The sequence below is a fragment of the Phoxinus phoxinus genome, assembly GCF_949152265.1.
Source record: "Phoxinus phoxinus genome assembly, chromosome: 3".
In the NCBI taxonomy this organism is placed as follows: Eukaryota; Metazoa; Chordata; class Actinopteri; order Cypriniformes; family Leuciscidae; genus Phoxinus; species Phoxinus phoxinus.
In genome coordinates, this window is record NC_136878.1 from 34,495,183 (window position 1) to 34,514,035 (window position 18,853).

At 43.3% G+C, this 18,853-nt stretch overlaps 1 protein-coding gene across 8 annotated transcripts in view; it reads left to right on the plus strand.

Moving 5' to 3' along the window:
- Positions 1-18,853, plus strand: part of specc1 (sperm antigen with calponin homology and coiled-coil domains 1) — a 218,895-nt gene that overhangs the window by 111,158 nt on the left and 88,884 nt on the right. For all 8 annotated transcript variants that reach the window (XM_079608314.1, XM_079608321.1, XM_079608318.1 and 5 more), the window contains 2 exons: positions 2,859-4,315; positions 16,712-16,919. In XM_079608314.1, coding sequence (XP_079464440.1) covers positions 2,859-4,315; positions 16,712-16,919 — 1,665 coding nt within the window. The remainder of the gene's footprint in view (positions 1-2,858; positions 4,316-16,711; positions 16,920-18,853) is intronic.

An 18,853-nucleotide genomic window follows, 5' to 3' on the forward strand; every position in this document is an offset into this window, starting at 1 on the left:
ATCTTCTACGCAAAGCTGAAGTGCTGCTTTTCAGCAAGGACTCTCTTTCTGTTCGTTTTTTTCTCAAGCCTTCATTGTTGGCTCTTTCATCGCACAATTAGTCTGTTTTGCGAATGCATTAGCTTGATGTTTACATTTTCAGTCCTACACCATCTCTATCTTGCTTTCTCTGTCTCTCTTTTTGTTTTTCTTCTTTCCCTCTGCCCTTCCAAAGGCTAAAAATAGAAAGTTTTCATAGTCATTCAAGCATGAGGGCAGCCAAGCACATATACATTTGGAGTCAGGAAGAGCTTGTCTTGCACACAAATTAGGGTTCTTTTGTGTGGTCATTAATCAATTGCTGGCATAATTCTCCTTTTTTGCTCTATTTAACTGCTTGAGTGAACTTAGTTCCCAAGTTGCAGCTTGTACTATGCATTCTTGACTGAAACATGGTTATTGTGTGCATTCTTGGCATGTTCCCTGACATGGGGGAGGTCAGCGAGGATGGAATAGCTGAATTCAGTAAAGGGTGATTCATGCAGTGTAGTAAGATGAGATTGTGTAGAAATGGCACTGCCCAAGCATTAGTCAGACTAATGGAAAAGAGAATCTCTAATCTCATCCTTTGCTTGTTATACAGCAAACATATATAAGGTTGCCTTGCCTAAAGCTAAACTGCTTAGAACCAAATTAAAAGGTTTTTCATTTGCAATGAATGACTGATTTATTTTTTCACATGTATATGTGCGTTTCATAGGCTACATCTAACATGTTCTTACTCTATAAGAAGCCATTCTTAAACGTTTTGAAGCAATTCTGAGAAATTAGATGTTGCTGAAGATGAAAATGGTAATGTATAATGCAGGAGTGTGCGTCCTGGTTCTGTCTTTGGTGTGTGTGTGTGTGTGTGTGTGTGTGTGTGTGTGTGTGTGTGTGTGTGTGTGTGTGTGTGTGTGTGTGTGTGTGTGTGTGTCTGTGTGTGTGTGTGTGTGTGTGAGTGAGTGAGTGAGTGAGTGAGTGAGTGAGTGAGTGAGTGAGTGAGTGAGTGAGTGAGTGAGTGAGTGAGTGAGTGAGTGAGTGAGTGAGTGAGTGAGTGAGTGAGTGAGTGAGTGAGTGAGTGTGTGTGTGTGTGTGTGTGTGAGTGAGTGTGTGAGTGAGTGAGTGAGTGAGTGAGTGAGTGAGTGTGTGTGTGTGTGTGTGTGAGTGAGTGAGTGAGTGAGTGAGTGAGTGAGTGAGTGAGTGAGTGAGTGAGTGAGTGAGTGAGTGAGTGAGTGAGAGAGAGAGAGAGAGAGAGAGTGGTAGATTATAGATTTATAGCATATCTGGTCCCAGCACAGCCTATCCTATCCTGTGGAGTGTTTCATTCACTTTAAGCTCTCAGATAGGGAAGGGAAACTTAAATACATTAATCTGAATAAGAATAACTCTATCTAGTCACTCAGAACAATCTTCTTAGAGTTATATGAGGGAGAGGAAGCTGCTTTCTTTAAAATCAATCAGTCTTTGCCAGACTTAATTGTACACATTTCCTATTAAATTATTCATTTTACCACAGCACTAAACAGTAAACCGTTTCAATGATTGTTATTGTATTATAATTTTCTATTGCTATTTTTTTTTTTACTCATAAAACACATTACTGCTACTAAACAATCAGTGTGGCTAAGTGAAGATGATGTCATGTAGTGGTCGACCGATATTGTTTTTTTTTTATGGCCGATGACACGAACCAAACACTTCCAGGCCTCAGCTACAACTACAGTGATTGAGGGTGGGTCAAAGTAGATTTTGTTTGTGGTCAGCCAGTGAAGACCATAGGCTGGCCTGGAATTATGCAAATTTGTTACAAAACAATGTAAGTAATGGTATGTTACGGAAATGAGATTTGTTTCGGCAGTTCACAATCAATTCTTTATTTTAGGAGACAATAACTTTATTTGCCGTGCACTAACTGCACTTTGATCTTTAAAACATTTACAAACAGTTGATGTAACTTAGAAATATCAAATCATATCTTTGAAAACAAGCAGCTAATTTAGAAGTTACTAAATGAAGCAAAGTTTTAGATTACCTGAGCAAACATTATTTTTGCTGTTCTTTACCAATACATTCTATTAAAAAAATTAATCATCAAATCACAACCATTAAAGTATTCAATCATTAAAATACTTTTTACAGCGACTGATTTAGCTCACTTCATGTTAGTTCTATAAGAGCTCTAAAAGAGTGATTTCTTTAAAAACCCTGTCGATTTGAAATAATAAAGACATCAGCTTCAACAAGCCCCAGTCCAGCATTCTTTGTTGGTATATTTGCTGATTATTCCAAAACCCACAAAATAATTTCACCAGCCTGCCCTGCCAAAGAATATTTAACAGCAAACAGCATAAAGAGGGGATATACATCACCCACACCCACTCGGGTTCCACTCAGATGCCAGTGTTTTAGTTTTTTCTGTGGCTATAGTGCAGTGAAGCAGTGCCTGGTGGCCATTTGAATGTGATGAGACAAAACACATTTTGTCCTGTCATCACTCTAAATGAATGATCTCTCACACAGATACGCCAGTCTTTGTACAATGGAATGAGAAAAATGGTCACATTGTCAAATATATCTGGTCTGGTGGACAGGAGTTGGTTAACCAAAACAATGTTGTTGCTTTAGTTGTTTTAGCATATTGCTATTTAATTAATATGAAAACATAATTCATTTTTATCATAAAATATATTAGGTTAAAAAAGAAATATAGTTGCCCAGAAGAATAGTTTTGGTTGGTCGTATTTCTCAAACAGTTTTGTACATATGCCTATACTATACAGCATATACTATGACTAAGATATCCAGCACTAACAAAACATCATTATTTCTCTACCCAGGTGTCCAGTCAACCAAAAAGTCAGGGATCCCAGCTCCTCGTGAGATCCCGCAAAGCATCTCCAGAGAACGTCTCTCATTGCGTGACCAGCAGAAAAGCTCTACAGCCAAAAAAATGGTCAGCAGTGCCAGCACCTCCAGCCTGTCTGCGCTGACCAAGCATTCTCGTGGCTCTGTCAAGACCAAAGCAGAGTCTGTTGTTTTGGACAAGACCCTGTTGGAGAGTCAGGTGAGGGAGCTTCTGGCTGAGGCCAAAACCAAAGAGTTTGAGATCAGTAAGTTACGGACGGAGCTCCAACGACATAAAGGGAAGGATTCATCATCAGAGGCTGGTACACCAGAGGGGAATTCAGAAATAGAAAAGACACCGGCACAGCCTGGTGATATTCAGGTGCTCGTAGGGGAACTGAGGGAGAAGAATGGACGTTTTCAGCGCGAGTTGGCCACCTTGCGGGAAGAGAATCAGGCTTTGAAGCAGAAGCTTATTACATTAGAGAGCACTACAACACTGTTCACCAGCTCCAGCAAGTATTCAGTTAATGGGGTTTTACCAGATAACACCACTTCAGATGCTGTCAATGGAAGCCACCTTAAAACTTCTGTCTCATCTGGTAGTGACATCAAAGGCTCTCCTTTACCCTCCTCAGACTCCTCAGAGTTTGAGAATATTCCCTCACTTTCAGACTCAGTCAGTAGCAGCATTAAGAGTGTGGTGCCCAGTGGTGTGGTGAAGGAGCTCTCAGTGGAGTCCCTTACAGACCGCATCCAGAAGATGGAAGAGAGTCACCACAGTACAGCCGAAGAACTACAGGCCACTCTACAGGAGCTGGCTGACCAGCAACAGGTTGTCCAGGAGCTAACAGCTGAAAATGAGCATCTGGCGGAGGAGAAGGGCCTCTTACAGACTTCCCTACAGCAGCAAAGGGAGCGTGTAGAACTCTTGGCGCAACAGAACGAGTCCCTTCTTCAGAGGCTCAGAGAACAAGCTCAAAGTCAAGAAGCTGAGGCTTCACGTGCCTCTCGGGTTGCAGAGCTTGAACACCGTTTGGCTGAGCAAGTGGAGAGCTCCCGCTTTGAAAGAGAGAAGCTGGTTGACATCCAGCAGCAGCTTACAGGGAGTCTTAGAGCTTTGGAAAAGGAGAATCAGGAGGCACAAATTGCTGTTAAGGGATTAAATGAAGAATTAGAGCTTCTTCAAGGGCATCTGGATATCGAGAAGGTTGCTAGAGATGAAGCGGTGAGGAAAACTGAGGAACAGCGGCTAGCCACGGAGGCTTTGAGAGGGGAGAATGTCAGTCTGAAGGCGCAGGTTGAGGTGGAGAGGCAGAAGGTAGCGGAGTTGAAGGTGGTGCAGAGCGTCAGTGACAACACAGAGTTGCAAAATCTGCTCAAAGCGGTGCACGAAGATAGAGACAAGCTGGAGCTGAGCTCCACGGAGCTACGACAAGAGCTGCAGCAGGTACGCAGTAAAACGGAGTGTGCTCAGGGTGCGCTAGATAAGGTATAGAACAGCACTGGTAATTTATAATATAAACTTGCAGGTATCACACAATTCAAATAATCTTTTGATAATCTTTTTGATAAAATAACCAAAACATCTGCCAGTTATTCGTTTATTTAATTTGGTAATGCTTGTATGCAATTAGGATATCGTTTGAAGTCCACAGATGCAACTACAACTGTAAGGTAACACAATTTGTAATGCAAATTGTAAAATGTCCTATGAATACTCGAATATTCGATTAGTTTATTTTATTATAGAATATTGAATAGGTTGTGCGATTATTGTCTTTCAAAAATCTCCATGTTTTCGGTTGTGATGCGGTGGTGACTAGGGATGTTAACCGATGACCGTTTGACCGATGGTTGACCATATCAACGTTAACCGATCAAAGTTGTTGGTAGTCGGTAAAAAAAAAAAAGTGATCTCCAAATTAGGCTATTATAGACTAAACGCTACTACAATTAGCCATCTCATTCCAAGATCTTTTTGTGTGAAGTGAACAAATCCCTCACACTCAATTTTTCATAATTCGCCTGTTTGTACTTAATAAACCAATAAAAACATTTGGCGCGAGGTCACAGCGTTTGGGTTCGCACGCTCACAAAGTTTGCAAAAAGTAAAGGCTACAGGCTAAAACACTCGAGGTTAGAGCCAGGGCAGACGACAGGATGAAGCATGCAAAGAAAAGTAGTGTTTGGGACCATTTCACCAAAAAGAATGACACAGATGTAAGTTGCAACTTGTGTAATACAGTGCTTAAATATGGAAATACATTACATCTACATTTCAGTGGTAACATATAAGGTGATGATGATCATCTTTCTTTATTATTGTTTGCACTACCTCAAACTAAAGCGGCGTCTCTTTGGAGCTGTCATTTTCTTAAATGAGCCGCGGCAGTGTTTCAAATGAGCTTCTAACGCTAGACAAATGCCTTTATTTTCAACGCGATCACCTTGTACCCAAACTATTTCGAAACTAAGGAGCCATTTGTCCTCCGATTACATACAAGCTCCTCGGCGCCGCGTTTGCGGGACTCATGTTTCGCGCTGTAGGGGATTTAAAAAAAGTGACGTGAGTGGAAGGGCGGCGCCGGGGCATTGTGTGTGAGCGGGAGGCAGAGCGGTGGAGAGATGCAACAGAGTTGCGAAATTGCAGGCACGGCTCGAAATGGCTGTTATTTCAAATAGCGTAGCATATTTTAAACTAATCGGTTAACCGGTTTCAACCGGCTAATGAGGCTCGATGGTTGGTCGAGAAATTCTTTAGTTTTCACCATCCCTAGTGGTGAAACGTTCATGTAACCAGAGGGTGGCGATGCCAATAACACATCTAAAAGATGTCAATCAACTCTCAGACAACAGAAGAAGATACACATTGTTATTACACACCAGAGCATGTGATCAGAGTGGTAATATTTCCTCCAGAGCGGAGAACGCCTTTCTGAAGATTGCGCTTCGCTCGCTCAGTCCACACAGCGCCGCAATATTGTTATGTTTAAGGACATTATGGAATTAAGATAATGTACTATGTTATGATTGTACTATACTACAATTAAATACAATCGTTGCTAAGTCTGCAGTCTGAACACTTTACGTCAGAGCGTCCGTTAACTGAATGAATTGATACCTGAAAATCAGATAACATCAGCAATTAAATTTTCATTCAAGCAGCTGAAATTGCTAAATGGATATTGCAGCACAGGGTGAAGTCAGTATACATTTCGTTAATTTGAGACAAATACATTTCAATTTAATATTAAACTATGTAAATGGCGCTCTGTAGCGTGGCAGGATTTTGAACAAGGTCCTGAGCCGTTTCTGGGCGCCAAGGACCGACACTGAATGGCGGTGTGTGTACACCTTTACAGTCTTTGTGTACACTCATAGAGAATAATGTGTTCGAATTTTAAATGCGAGGCGTTGCGCAACGTGGCGCTGCGTCGTCTCCAAATAATGCAAGACGGTCGTCCCCGACTGGTAATACCACAAACTTGTTTTACCACCTTAGCCGCGCTCACCCTTTGGAGCACAGCCATGGTTGTGTTGACATTTATGCCTTTATAACTGAGGGGATTATAATCAGAGGAAGGTTACGTTTAAAATATATATATTTTTTTAAATGTAATATATTTTTCTCCTGGACCTTATTTTAAATAGGTAATAAAAAAATATCAATAATTATCGATATCGACCGATATGAAACACTTATATCGTGATACAGTTTTCAGCCATATCGCCCAGCCCTAGTCATAATATATTGCCTAGCACGCATAAAGCATGCCACAAAGAACTGGCAAATGTAATGATTATGCATTAGACATTTTAATTGTTTATTAATAAACTAGTGTTTTCTGTATCAGTGTCGGCTGCAAAGATGAAGTTGACAATGCTGACCCGCCATCTTTGCAGTAGTGAACGCACCTTTAGACAGAAATGCACACTACATATGAATTAGCCTACATAAGCAGAGAGTAGCCCATTTCTTTTCGTTTTCAGTTGTTTTGTTTAAAAGTAGACATTTCAAGCTTTCTATAGATATATTTCTCAGGTCTGTGAGGCAAGTAGCCTACAGTATACACTGAGTTTCGGTTCATTTATGAGATGCGCTCCAGGTCATGCGCCGGCGCCTCCATGTCCTGATATTGTCTGCTATATTTGCTTCTTATTTATTAAATCCAGGCAATTGGTTGATGAAACATTGCTTAAAATTAAGATACAATTTACAAAAGGCTTTCTACAAAACAAAACTTAATTAAGTGGTTAAAATCATTACTGACCCACTCCAAATATCTCCTGATATATTGGGCTTCTTATGATCCTATTTTACTCATCTCATGCTGTTCCTTTTTTATATAATCGACATAGATGAAATAAAATAAAAAATAATGATATTATTTAAACATAAATATGAAACGTATGTTTAAGTTTTTTAAGTTATATTCAAGCATCACACTGCTTCGTGTGTAGCCTAAACATGCATGTGGGGGAAGGGTGTGATTTTCAAATAATACCCAGCGATCTTTGAATATTATTTTTGCTTGAAATGCCCATCCCAAGTATACACCACAGATATCCAATCCTGTTCCTGGAGGGGTACCTTCTTGCAGAATTTAGCTCCAACACATCTGGATGGAAGCTTGTAGTGATCCTGAAGACAGCTGTATCAGAAATTGCCTCCTACACCCTCATTCATTATTGCCTACATTACTCCACTAATATAGTCTGCTAAAAGACTTGCATCATTGAATATTTTTCCTGTTATCACTTCAAAACTGCTTTGAAACAATCTGTATTGTATTAAGCGCTATATGAATAAAGGTGACTTAACTATTAGGGTATAGAGGCGATTTTGGACACAGACATTGATTATATGATTAGGTGTGTATAATTAGGAATGGAGCTAAACTCTGCTGAAAGGTGGACAGCCCTTGTATACACAAACCGACAGTTGCAGCACCTTATTATTATTATTGTAGGAGCATTTTGTTTTAACTTTAAATTTTATCAAGAGCAATAAGTTGGTGTCATATTCATGATTTTTTGTTCTCTCTATGCATTTCCACTACATTTTGAATGTCCTGTGCATCCATTTCCTGTCAGACAAAAAAAAAAACAATTACCCATATCTCATTCTGTATCTCATAAATGCTCAGATTCCTCAGTCAAGGACATTTCATAAACCAGTTCCAAAGCTCTGGCTATACTTCTTTGGAAGATGTGCATCATTTACACTTCACAGGCTTAGATGCACACAGTCAATATTTTTTTTAGAGATCCAGACTGTTTGAGATCATATTAAGGCAGGTTCATAATGTAGTGAAAATAGTCTTGGTGTTGTAAATGGAGGAATTATTTGTCCAATTGGCTTGGATTATGACTATCATCACCTCAGAGGTTATTAGTGCCAAATCAACCATAACTAATTTTTTACATACAATTTTTTTTTTTTTAGCTTCTTGAGAGTCCTATTTTTGTAATGATAGATTTTTGGACAACAGTCTTGGAAAACATAGAAAGCTTTGTAGGCCTTTCCACCTTCAAGACATTTTATTATGTACCCTTTGGGAAAATGTATGTGGTATATTAATTTTAAAAGGACAACTTACCCTCTCTGGGTGTTCTGTCAGCTCTCTAGTTCACTCTTAATGTCAAAATAGAAATGCAGTAACCTATAAAAATGTCACCACATTTACAGAAGTTGTATTACATCCAACCACAAGAGCATATATATTTTTTCATATTCTGCACAGAGCACCAGAAAATTAGAGAGTCTACGTAAATATCGAAAGGCAAACTTTTGTAGCTCCCTAGTTAGCACTTGTAAATGTTGTAGTCATGTAGTTTAGGGGTGTACCTCATCCTTTAAAATATAATTATACACAGACATGACTATTATAAACCCACAAGAACATGAACATCAATGGCACCTCATGGCTGTCACTTGAACCCAGTGCACCTCGAAATGCAAAATTAACTTTTTCTCTATGACTTAACCACTGTAAGTGAGACAAATACACCCTCAGTCCAGATGTCATCCAGGGAGTTGCCATTAGACAGAGCTTTAGGATGCCATGCTCTTCTCAGAGCACACGGAGTGAGCAATTCTCTGTGCACAAGGCTCTAGCTGTTCTGCTCTATACAGAGTGATCCAGCTGTCAAGTGAATCATGGGCCTGGCCTGAACTGCTAGAATAGTGATATAATTTTCAATGAATTATGCAACACTGGAGCAATATTGTTTTCTGCTGTCTGATCTAAACATTTTCAGATGTTAAGTTTAGGAGGATAATTATAGGTACTTGTTACTACTACATTAGTAGAAAAGTGCAAAACTACACATTTTAAGACTGTAATTATTCAGTCTGTGTTGAGGAATTTGTTTAAAAAATCTTGTATGGATGAATTAAGTAATCTTGTGAATGTTGTTCTCTTTCTAACATTCGTTCGGTATCTCACTATGGGAACGCCTCTGGGCGTGACCGATCGCGGAAGCACCAATTACACCACGTCTGCCAAATATGGCAGACCAATCGCTGCAGCGATCAGGGAGTCCCTCTCCCTGTATATAAACCGCAGGTACCTGCCGTTTCGTCATTCTCGCTCTCTTCCCCGTGGAAGATTTCGGAAGCTGTCCTCAGCAGACTTTGGGAACTATTTGCTTAACAGTTTTCAGACGGAGCCGGCAGGTAACGTCACAAACGCAATACTTTCCTGAAGTGGTTGAGTGACTTCGTCACTTAAGAGTGCGATAACTAACGTGTCAAGACGAGTTTTCCTGCTCTTAAGTTTTTCTATCCCTTTTCCAAGTTTTTCTGGGCGCTTACCACGCACTAAAAAAATAAGGAAAATAAGATAGCTCTCTATTCGCGACACAGCTCCGTACCAGTTATCACGTTGTGTGAAAGCTTACCGTACGAAGAGAGTGCAGCCCCATCATCATGGCCACCGCGATAGAACCGGAGAGTCCCGGAGGAAAAGGTCGTCCTCCGCATCCGTGTGCTTGTGGAATGTGGATTTCTGCTAAGGATACACACGGCCTCTGCATCTCCTGTCTGGGCGCTAAACACGCTCAGGCCGCGCTGTCCAACCCCGAGGGCTGCCCGCACTGTGCTACGTTCTCGTCTAAGACCCGAGAAAAGAGACTCCGCGTGGCTATAGCTGGAAAAGCGGACCCATGCCTCTCTGCTCAACCCAGAGAGGAGCCCATGGATTGTCCTCAGGCCACCTGCTCATGGGCAGATATGATGGAGAAGGTATCACCCGTCCTTCCCCCGCTGTTCGATCCGTTAGCGGGAGAGGAAGATGACGATGATGAGGTGTTGTCGAACATACTCGAGGACGAGGATGACGACGACGAAGATGCCATTCTTCCCCTGAACCAGTCCCGACCGCCGAGCGCACAGGATGAGAGTTCACCCTCCCCTGTACAGGTGGACACGGATCTAATCGAGGTCTGTCGCAGGGCCGCGACTAGATTATCGATTGACTGGCCATCCCAACAGGCAGGTCAAGGGGCTGAAAGAGACCTGTATGATGGAAAGAGACTTCCGTCACGTCTCCCGCCAGCGAGGCAGTTTATTCCGGCCGTCCCGGCCTGTGTGGCTGAAATGAAAAAGTTTTGGGATAAGCCTTTTTCACATCGAGTGCCCGTTAAGGGTTTCTCAAGGCTTGATGTTCAGGGGATGGAGGATCTAGGGATGGCGGATCCTCCCCCTGTGGAAACATCGGTGGCAAATCACCTGCACCCTGGCCGCAGAGCAGCGCTCTCTTCAACCGGAGCCTCGCTGCCAGGGAAAACAGAGCGCTTCGCCGCCTCTGTTTTCCAAAAGATCTACAAATCAACGGCTCTGTCAGTTCGCGCTTTGAACGCGACGTCCCTCCTTACAGCCTATCAAGCGGAGCTATTAGAGGAGATGGGACGTCAGCTGGACTCCGGATCTCCCAACCCAGTGCTCTGGGAGGAGATATGCGTCATCGCAGATTTGAACCTGCGCACGTCACGCGGAGCAGTTCAAAGCTGCGGACGGAGTATGGGCTTAGCAGTCGTGGGAGAAAGATCTCTGTGGCTGGGTTTGTCTGGACTCTCTGACAAAGAGAAAGCAGAGTTTTTGGATGCCCCGATAGATCCAAAGGCTATGTTTGGCTCCACGGTAACTGCGATGCGGCAGCAGTGCGATCTGCGAAAGAGAGAGGGGGAAGCTTTCCAGGCCTGTCTCCCCAGAAAGCCGGCGGCTCGGCCTTATCATCCGAGCCGGCCGAACTTCAGACCCTCAGGGAGAGGGGGGCACTCAGATTATCAGTCTTCCCGCCCCGCTCCGCCACAACCGCCGAACAACACGGCCCCACAGTCAAAGCCCGGTTTTGTGAGGCCAAAACAGTCTTTCGCGGCCGCAGCAGCAAGACACCGACCGGCCGCCCCCCAGGGGAATAAGAAGAGGCGGTCGACCTGATACGTCAGTTCGGCAGCAGGAAGGGTTGGTAGACAGCACCCTGGGTTTCTCTGTCCCATCCCTTCAGAACGATTCCTCTCTCCCTCCCGCGGGGAAGAGGAGAAGGAATTCAGAGGTAAATTGTGTTCGTGTGGACAGTTCAGAGTCCAATGTGTGCGGGAATGTGGCCAATATTCTGCTAGTGCCCCCCAAGAGATCGTTTCCCCCTCCACGTTCGAGGTCCGTTACGAGGGAGGAAGATCTAACGTTCACAAACATCCCCTCAAAAATAAAATTTTCTCTGACGCATCCAGGTCAAGGACCGAGGGCGCAGTGTGTGATAAGAAAAGAAAAAGATCACAGAAAATTAAAACAATCACAAACACAGACCGACATAACTCCTTCACTGGAGCGGTCTCCCCCCCCTTTGCCGCTAGAGGGTGCTGCTGCACCTCTAGTGAGCGAGGACGGGAAGGGCCCACTCGCTGCTCAGGCAGTGAACTGGCGCGCATGCGCAGTTCATCCCTGGGTATTAACCACTGTAGAGAGGGGATACAGGCTTCAATTCGCTGTAAAACCTCCTCTGTTCAATGGAGTGGTTATTTCAGTGGCCAAAGGGGAAGCAGCTCTGGTTTTAGAGGAAGAAATAGCCTCTTTAATAAGAAAGAAAGTGATAAGAGTGATTCCAACGGAAGAAAGCCAGAAGGGCTTCTACTCCCGTTATTTTGTGATTCCCAAGAGAGGGGGAGGTCTCCGTCCCATTCTGGATTTACGGGTCCTCAACAGACACCTCAGAAAATACAATTTCAAAATGCTGTCTGTCAAAACATTGTGTCAAAATATTCGGCAAGGAGACTGGTTCACCTCAGTGGATCTCCAGGACGCATATTTTCACATAGATATTTTTCCTGCGCACAGGAAATATCTGAGGTTCGCCTATCAAGGCACAGCATACGAGTATACGAGAATACCATTTGGCCTCGCTTTAGCACCTCGAGTATTCAGCAAGTGTGTGGAAGGAGCCCTGACTCCGTTAAGGAGATCAGGGGTCAGGATTTCATCATATCTGGACGATCTGCTCATCTGCGCGCCGCTCCGACGGCAGGCAGAGAGCGACACTCACACGCTAGTGACGCATATGGAGAGATTAGGTTTCAGAATAAACCAAACGAAGAGTTGTCTATCTCCGTCCCAGGAAATAGTATACCTGGGCCTCAGGTTAAACTCGGTGACGTTTCGAGCCTTCCTATCAGAGGAACGCATCAAGACGTTTCACAGCTGCCTCTCCCTTTTTCAACGAGGGAGATCAGTCTCTTTCAGAATGTGTCTTCGGCTTCTAGGACTGATGGCCTCAACTGTATCAGTGGTTCCCCTAGGACTGTTGCGAATGAGGGATTTTCAGAACTGGACAGCGTCACAGGGCATTCGCCCCAGGAGCCGCCTCAGCCGCAGAGTGCGCGTCTCACCAGAATGCACGAACGCGCTATATCATTGGAGGGCCCCGTCTTTCCTCGGGACAGGATGCCCTCTGGGTCCTATCGTACTAAGAAAAGTGGTGACGACGGACGCATCTCTCACAGGCTGGGGCGCAGTGCTCGAGGGCAGAACAGTGAGAGGAGTTTGGTCTCCCACACTGAGAGAGAAGCACATAAATTTTCTAGAGCTACTGACAGTGTTTCTAGCTCTGAGACATTTTGTGCAATTTCTCAAGAATCATCATGTATTGGTCAGGACAGACAATACAACGGCGATAGCCTACATAAATCGTCAGGGAGGAGTGCGTCCTCACGCGCTTCACATGGTAGCGAAGAGACTGATTATGTGGAGCAGCAGGGCCTTCCTGTCATTACGCGCGACGCATGTCCCGGGAATAATGAACAGGGGAGCGGATCTACTGTCCAGAGGGAATCCCCTGTACGGGGAGTGGAGACTCCACCCCCAGGTGATCCTCATGTTGTGGCAGAGATTCGGCCAAGCTGCCGTAGATCTCTACGCATCGCACGAAGACGCACAATGTCCCCTGTTCTTTTCTCTGGTCGGCGACGATGCACCATTGGGTGTGGATGCTCTAGCCCACGAGTGGCCAAACGAGTTACTGTATGCGTTCCCTCCGTTGAGCTTGATCGAGCCGACACTGCGGAGGGTTCGAGAACGCAGACATGTGATGATTCTGATCGCGCCATACTGGCCGGGGAGACTGTGGGTGGCGGAGATTGCGCAACTGCTCTACGACCAACCTTGGCCGTTACCAGCGCGCAGGGATCTCCTCTCACAAGCACGGGGGGAAATATTCCATCCTTCCCCTCAGAAGCTAGCTCTCTGGGCCTGGCCCGTGAGAGGATGAATCTGAGCACAGCCGGGTTACCTCCGAAGGTTATTGAAACGATTCAGAACGCGAGAGCTGCCTCGACTCGTTCTCTATATAATCTCAAATGGAGAGTGTTTGAAGAATGGTGCGCAGACAGGAACATTGTTCCATTCTTGTGCTCTGTTTCGGACGTGCTGTGTTTCCTTCAGGACCTCCTGGACAAAGGCAGAGCTTTTTCCACGGTTAAGGTTTACCTGTCCGCTATATCGGCGTATCATGTGGGTATTGATTCGGGTACTATTGGCCAGCACCCTCTAGTCTGTCGATTTATGAGAGGTGCACGTAGGCTACATCCAGTATCAAAACCGCTGGTTCCGCCATGGGATTTGTCTGTGATTCTGAACGCGCTCTCTAATGCCCCGTTCGAGCCCATTGAGGAGATTGCCTTAAAGCTGCTCGCTTTAAAGACGGCTCTGTTACTTGCTCTTACAACAGCAAAAAGGATGAGTGAACTACATGCTTTATCAGTTCACCCTTCATGTATGAAGTTTGCTCCGGGGGGTCAAAGGGTTAATTTTAGAACTAACCCGGCTTTCGTGCCCAAAGTATATAATCACGCGGATTCTATAAGAGCAGTGGACTTGCCAGCCTTTCATCCGCCTCCTTTTTCTTCTCCAGAGGAGGAGAGATTACACTGTTTATGTCCGGTTCGTACACTGTTTATGTATGTACAGAGAACCCGCATAGTGCGTAAGAGCAACCAGCTGTTTGTCTCGTGGGCGGAGTCTTACAAGGGAAAACCTATCTCCCGTCAACGCCTTTCCCACTGGGTGGTAGAGGCTATCATGTTATGTTACAAGAGCATGAATATAGAGCCCCCTGTAGGACTGCGAGCGCATTCGACTAGGGGGGTGGCTACATCCTGGGCTCTATTTAGAGGCATTTCTATTCAAGAAATTTGCGCGGCAGCCAGCTGGTCCTCTCCGCACACATTTATTCGCTTTTATAGACTGGATGTTACAGAACCTTCTCTGGCCCACTCAGTTCTGGGAGTGTGCAGTCAGGTGGTATAAGGTGGTTTTTAATAAAGGGGGCGTTTTCCTCATAGTCGGTTTATTTACCGTCTGAGACAGTGATTCAGTTACTAGCTACTTATATCCCCTCTTCTTCAGTCTGCTTCGTCAGCATATCGGCAATACGGGAGTTGTCTATATCCCATAGTGAGATACCGAACGAATGTTAGAAAGAGAACGATAGGTTACTGACGTAACCCCGGTTCTCTGATAACATGAAGTGAGGTATCTCACAACATTGCCCTCCTTGCCTTTTCGCACGGAGAAGAGATATGCGGAGAATGACGAAACGGCAGGTACCTGCGGTTTATATACAGGGAGAGGGACTCCCTGATCGCTGCAGCGATTGGTCTGCCATATTTGGCAGACGTGGTGTAATTGGTGCTTCCGCGATCGGTCACGCCCAGAGGCGTTCCCATAGTGAGATACCTCACTTCATGTTATCAGAGAACCGGGGTTACGTCAGTAACCTATCGTTATGTAAGATAGCTTTTCGTGACATCTTCAGAGAGGGGTTTAGTCTTTGACAGTCAGCATAGACCTGTGTATTGTGCTTGAAACCTGTAAAACTTGAATTCTGAATATAACACACACACATATATATATATATATATATATATATATATATAATTAAGATTCATTAAAAAACTGTTGTCTTAACAGGTTTGGGCCCTATCTTGCACCCAGGGCAATTGACTTTGTACACCGACGCATGTATCATTCCTTATTTTGCACCCGACGCACAGCGGACTTTTACCTCCACAGACGCACGTCGGTAAATTAGGGAATGAACTTGCACTCGCGGGGGCGGTTCAGCAGAAAGAGAAGGCGTGTTCCGGCGCAAACGCTCCCTGGTGCTATTTTGCAGTTTCAAAAAACAATTCTGCCACTGACCAGGAAAAACCTAGTTTAAAGACAGTGGCGCATTGCGCGTTAGTCATATGATATTTTAAGGGCGCATGCTTGGCCATTATGTAGCGTGTGAACAACGTGCATACACTTTGATTCTCTAATCTAAACAGACGCAGCAGTTTTCATTTTTGCAAATCATACATTATTACAAGGAAACATTAACACACGAGGGAAATCATTGTTGTGTCCATGAAGATGTGAAAAAAATAGGCATAAATCTAGCTTACACATTTACCCAAATTATTATACGCCTGTTTAACCGAAGCTAATTTGGGTGGGTTTCTCCCATCCCCATACAATGTCAGTTCTCTGTCTTTTACGGCCCTGGCGATAACATCGGTCTCCTCGACTATGAACCGCTCCTGGTGTGCGCCTGGCAAATCATGGAACAAGCGCGTATGCTCTTGCTCTTTTTAAAGGGAATGTGAGATGACACTCTGATTGATTTATTTCACGTTACGCCCAAACCGCACCTATGAATAATGAAGCTTCTTCAGACCAACCCATTTTAGATTTGCGTCGGGTGCAAGAGTCATTTATCCCGCCGGTATAATAGCAACAGCGCCCAGGATCCGCCCTCAAAGTTACTTGTGTTTCGCATTTGATACTTGCGTTTCAGATCGTTAAAATAGCCCCCAATTGTCTTTAATGCTACAGTTAAATACACTACAGTTGAAAAGTTTGGGGTCAGTAAGATTTTGTAATGTTTTTGAAAAAAGTCTCTCATGCTCACCAAGGATGCATTTATTTGATCAATAATACAGTAAAACAGTAATATTGTGAAATAAATATTATTACAATTTAAAAAAAATCATTTTTATATTTGAATATATTTTCAAATGTAATTTATTTATGTCATGGCAAAGCTGAATTTTCAGCAGCCATTTCTCCAGTCTTCGGTGTCACATGATCCTTCATTCTAAAATGCTAATTTTGTGTTCAAGAAACATTTCCTTAACAGTAGAAAATAGTAGTGCTGCTTAATATTTTTGTGGGAACTGTTTTTTTCCCCCCGTCATTGCATCGAATGGCCTTATTAAATAGGATATATGATTCCTGAATAGCTGCACTACAGTGTTAAAAAATAGTAACAGTGTTTTTGAGGCATGTATGTGTCTGTATGTACAGGTGGAGGCAGACAGGCAACAGCTGCTGGAAAAGGTGCAGAAACAGGAACAAGATCATAAAGCCAACATGCTTACTTTAAAGGAGAAGAGCAATGATGCTGAGAACCGGATCAAGGACCTGAAAGAGACCATCTTTGAGTTGGAGGACCAAGTGGAGCAGCAACGGGCAGTTAGTCTGCACACCAATCAGACCATCCTGGACCTTGAGAGTATGACCATTATCTGTCTCCCTGTCTGTCTCTTGCTCTCAGTGTATCACCTTGCCAAAGGATTATGCCTCATGTCATGTGTGCATACACATGACATGAGGCATAATCCTTTGGCAAGGTGATACACTGAGAGCAAGAGCCAAATAGCCAATGCTAAATATACTGCATCATCTGGCAGAATCTGGCCTACGCACACTGGCTAGAGTCTGCTGTGATTAGTAAAACACATTGATTGGATCTGGCAGCCAGAATAGATTGAGATACTGAGCTGTTTAATACTCCAGCTTAAATCTTTGCCAAACTGCATCATTCATCTGATCTGTGAGCCCGTCTGCCTTCCTCTCTTTTCCTCTCTAAGCAGGAGGGAGGAAATTTCATGATGCTGATTATAGTTTTATTGCAGCCTCAGCCCATGCCTGTCCAACTGCAATGTACTAAATAACTTCAAATAGCATCTTATGACCCTTAGTTATATATACTAAATAGTATTTATTTTTTAAGACTCTTTGTGATTTTAGCCCAAACTGTCAATGTTCGTGTCATAGTTTACCCCAAATCCAAATACAATTGACTTTAATAATAAAAAATAAAATAAAAGAAGAAGAAAATAAATATATATGTATACATATATGTATAAAAAGAATATATATGTCTGGAATATATCACAGTAATGACGTTTTTGGGGGAAAATGTCTTTAATTGTTCCGAAATAAATGTAATTAATGTTCTGAAAATCTTTTTTAGTTATGTATAGTTCTTAACAAATGGTAGAAATCTAATTGGTAGTGGAGAGCAAGCTGCTGCTTCCATATTATACCAGTCCTCTCACTCCACCAACTAATCATATTTTAATCTGGGCTGCCCAGTAATATAACTGATTTGGCAAGGTAATCTCACTTTTGTCCTTTGGCTTCATTATTTTGTTTTGTTATATTTGATCTGTGGCATTTTATTATTTCAAATAAACTTTTATTACATTAATTATCCCTTGAAACGATCCATTGGCGACATCAAGTGAAGCTGTAATATAATTGCCAAGATATATGAACCCATCAAAAGTGTTTTTGGAAAAAGTCTCTCTTATGCTCACAAAGACTGCAATTATTTGGAAAAAAACAGCACACCTGTGAAATATTACTTTAATTAAAAATATTTTTATTTATATAATATCTGTGCAATGCTGAATTTTCAGAAATCCTTCTGAAATTTCCTTCATAAAGCATTCTAATATGCTGATTTGGTTCTCAAGAAGCAGTTCTTATTATCAATGTTGAAAAAAGGTTGGGCTGCCTAATACTTTTCTAAAAAAAATAAATAATAATAATTACATTTACATCTGTAATTCATTTTCTTCAGGATTTTTTGGTGTTAGATTAAAAAGAACGTTTCGGTTACGTACTGTATGTAAACCCTTGTTCCCTGAAGGAGGGAACGGAGACGTAGTCGACATGTCGACTGATTGGGATCACGCTTAGGGAGCCTGTCATCTTTGAGTATTGATAAAACGAGCCAATGCACACATTGGCTTACGAGCTTTGCATCCACGCTCCGCCACGCAGCGCGGGTATAAATCTGAAAGTAGATGCACGCACCACTTGTTGAGGAACTCAACAGGGTTCGGCTAAAGAGGAACTCAAGTGGAGCAAGAATGGAGCACGTATCCAGTCCATAGGAGGGCAATGGCGCAGCAAGCCGACACTTCGAACCGGGCTCACAGTGAAACTGGCTTCATGTGAGGGGAGGCCACCGGAAGCAACCGGCTCGACACATAGGCTATTTCTCTAGCGAACGTGTTTGGTGTCGCCCAGCCCGCAGCTCTAAAGACAGGCTTCCTAAGCTTGATCCCAATCAGTCGACTACGTCGAACGTGTGCGACTGATAGGGAACAGCATGTCTTTTTAATAGAAATCTTTTGTAACATTATAAATGCATTT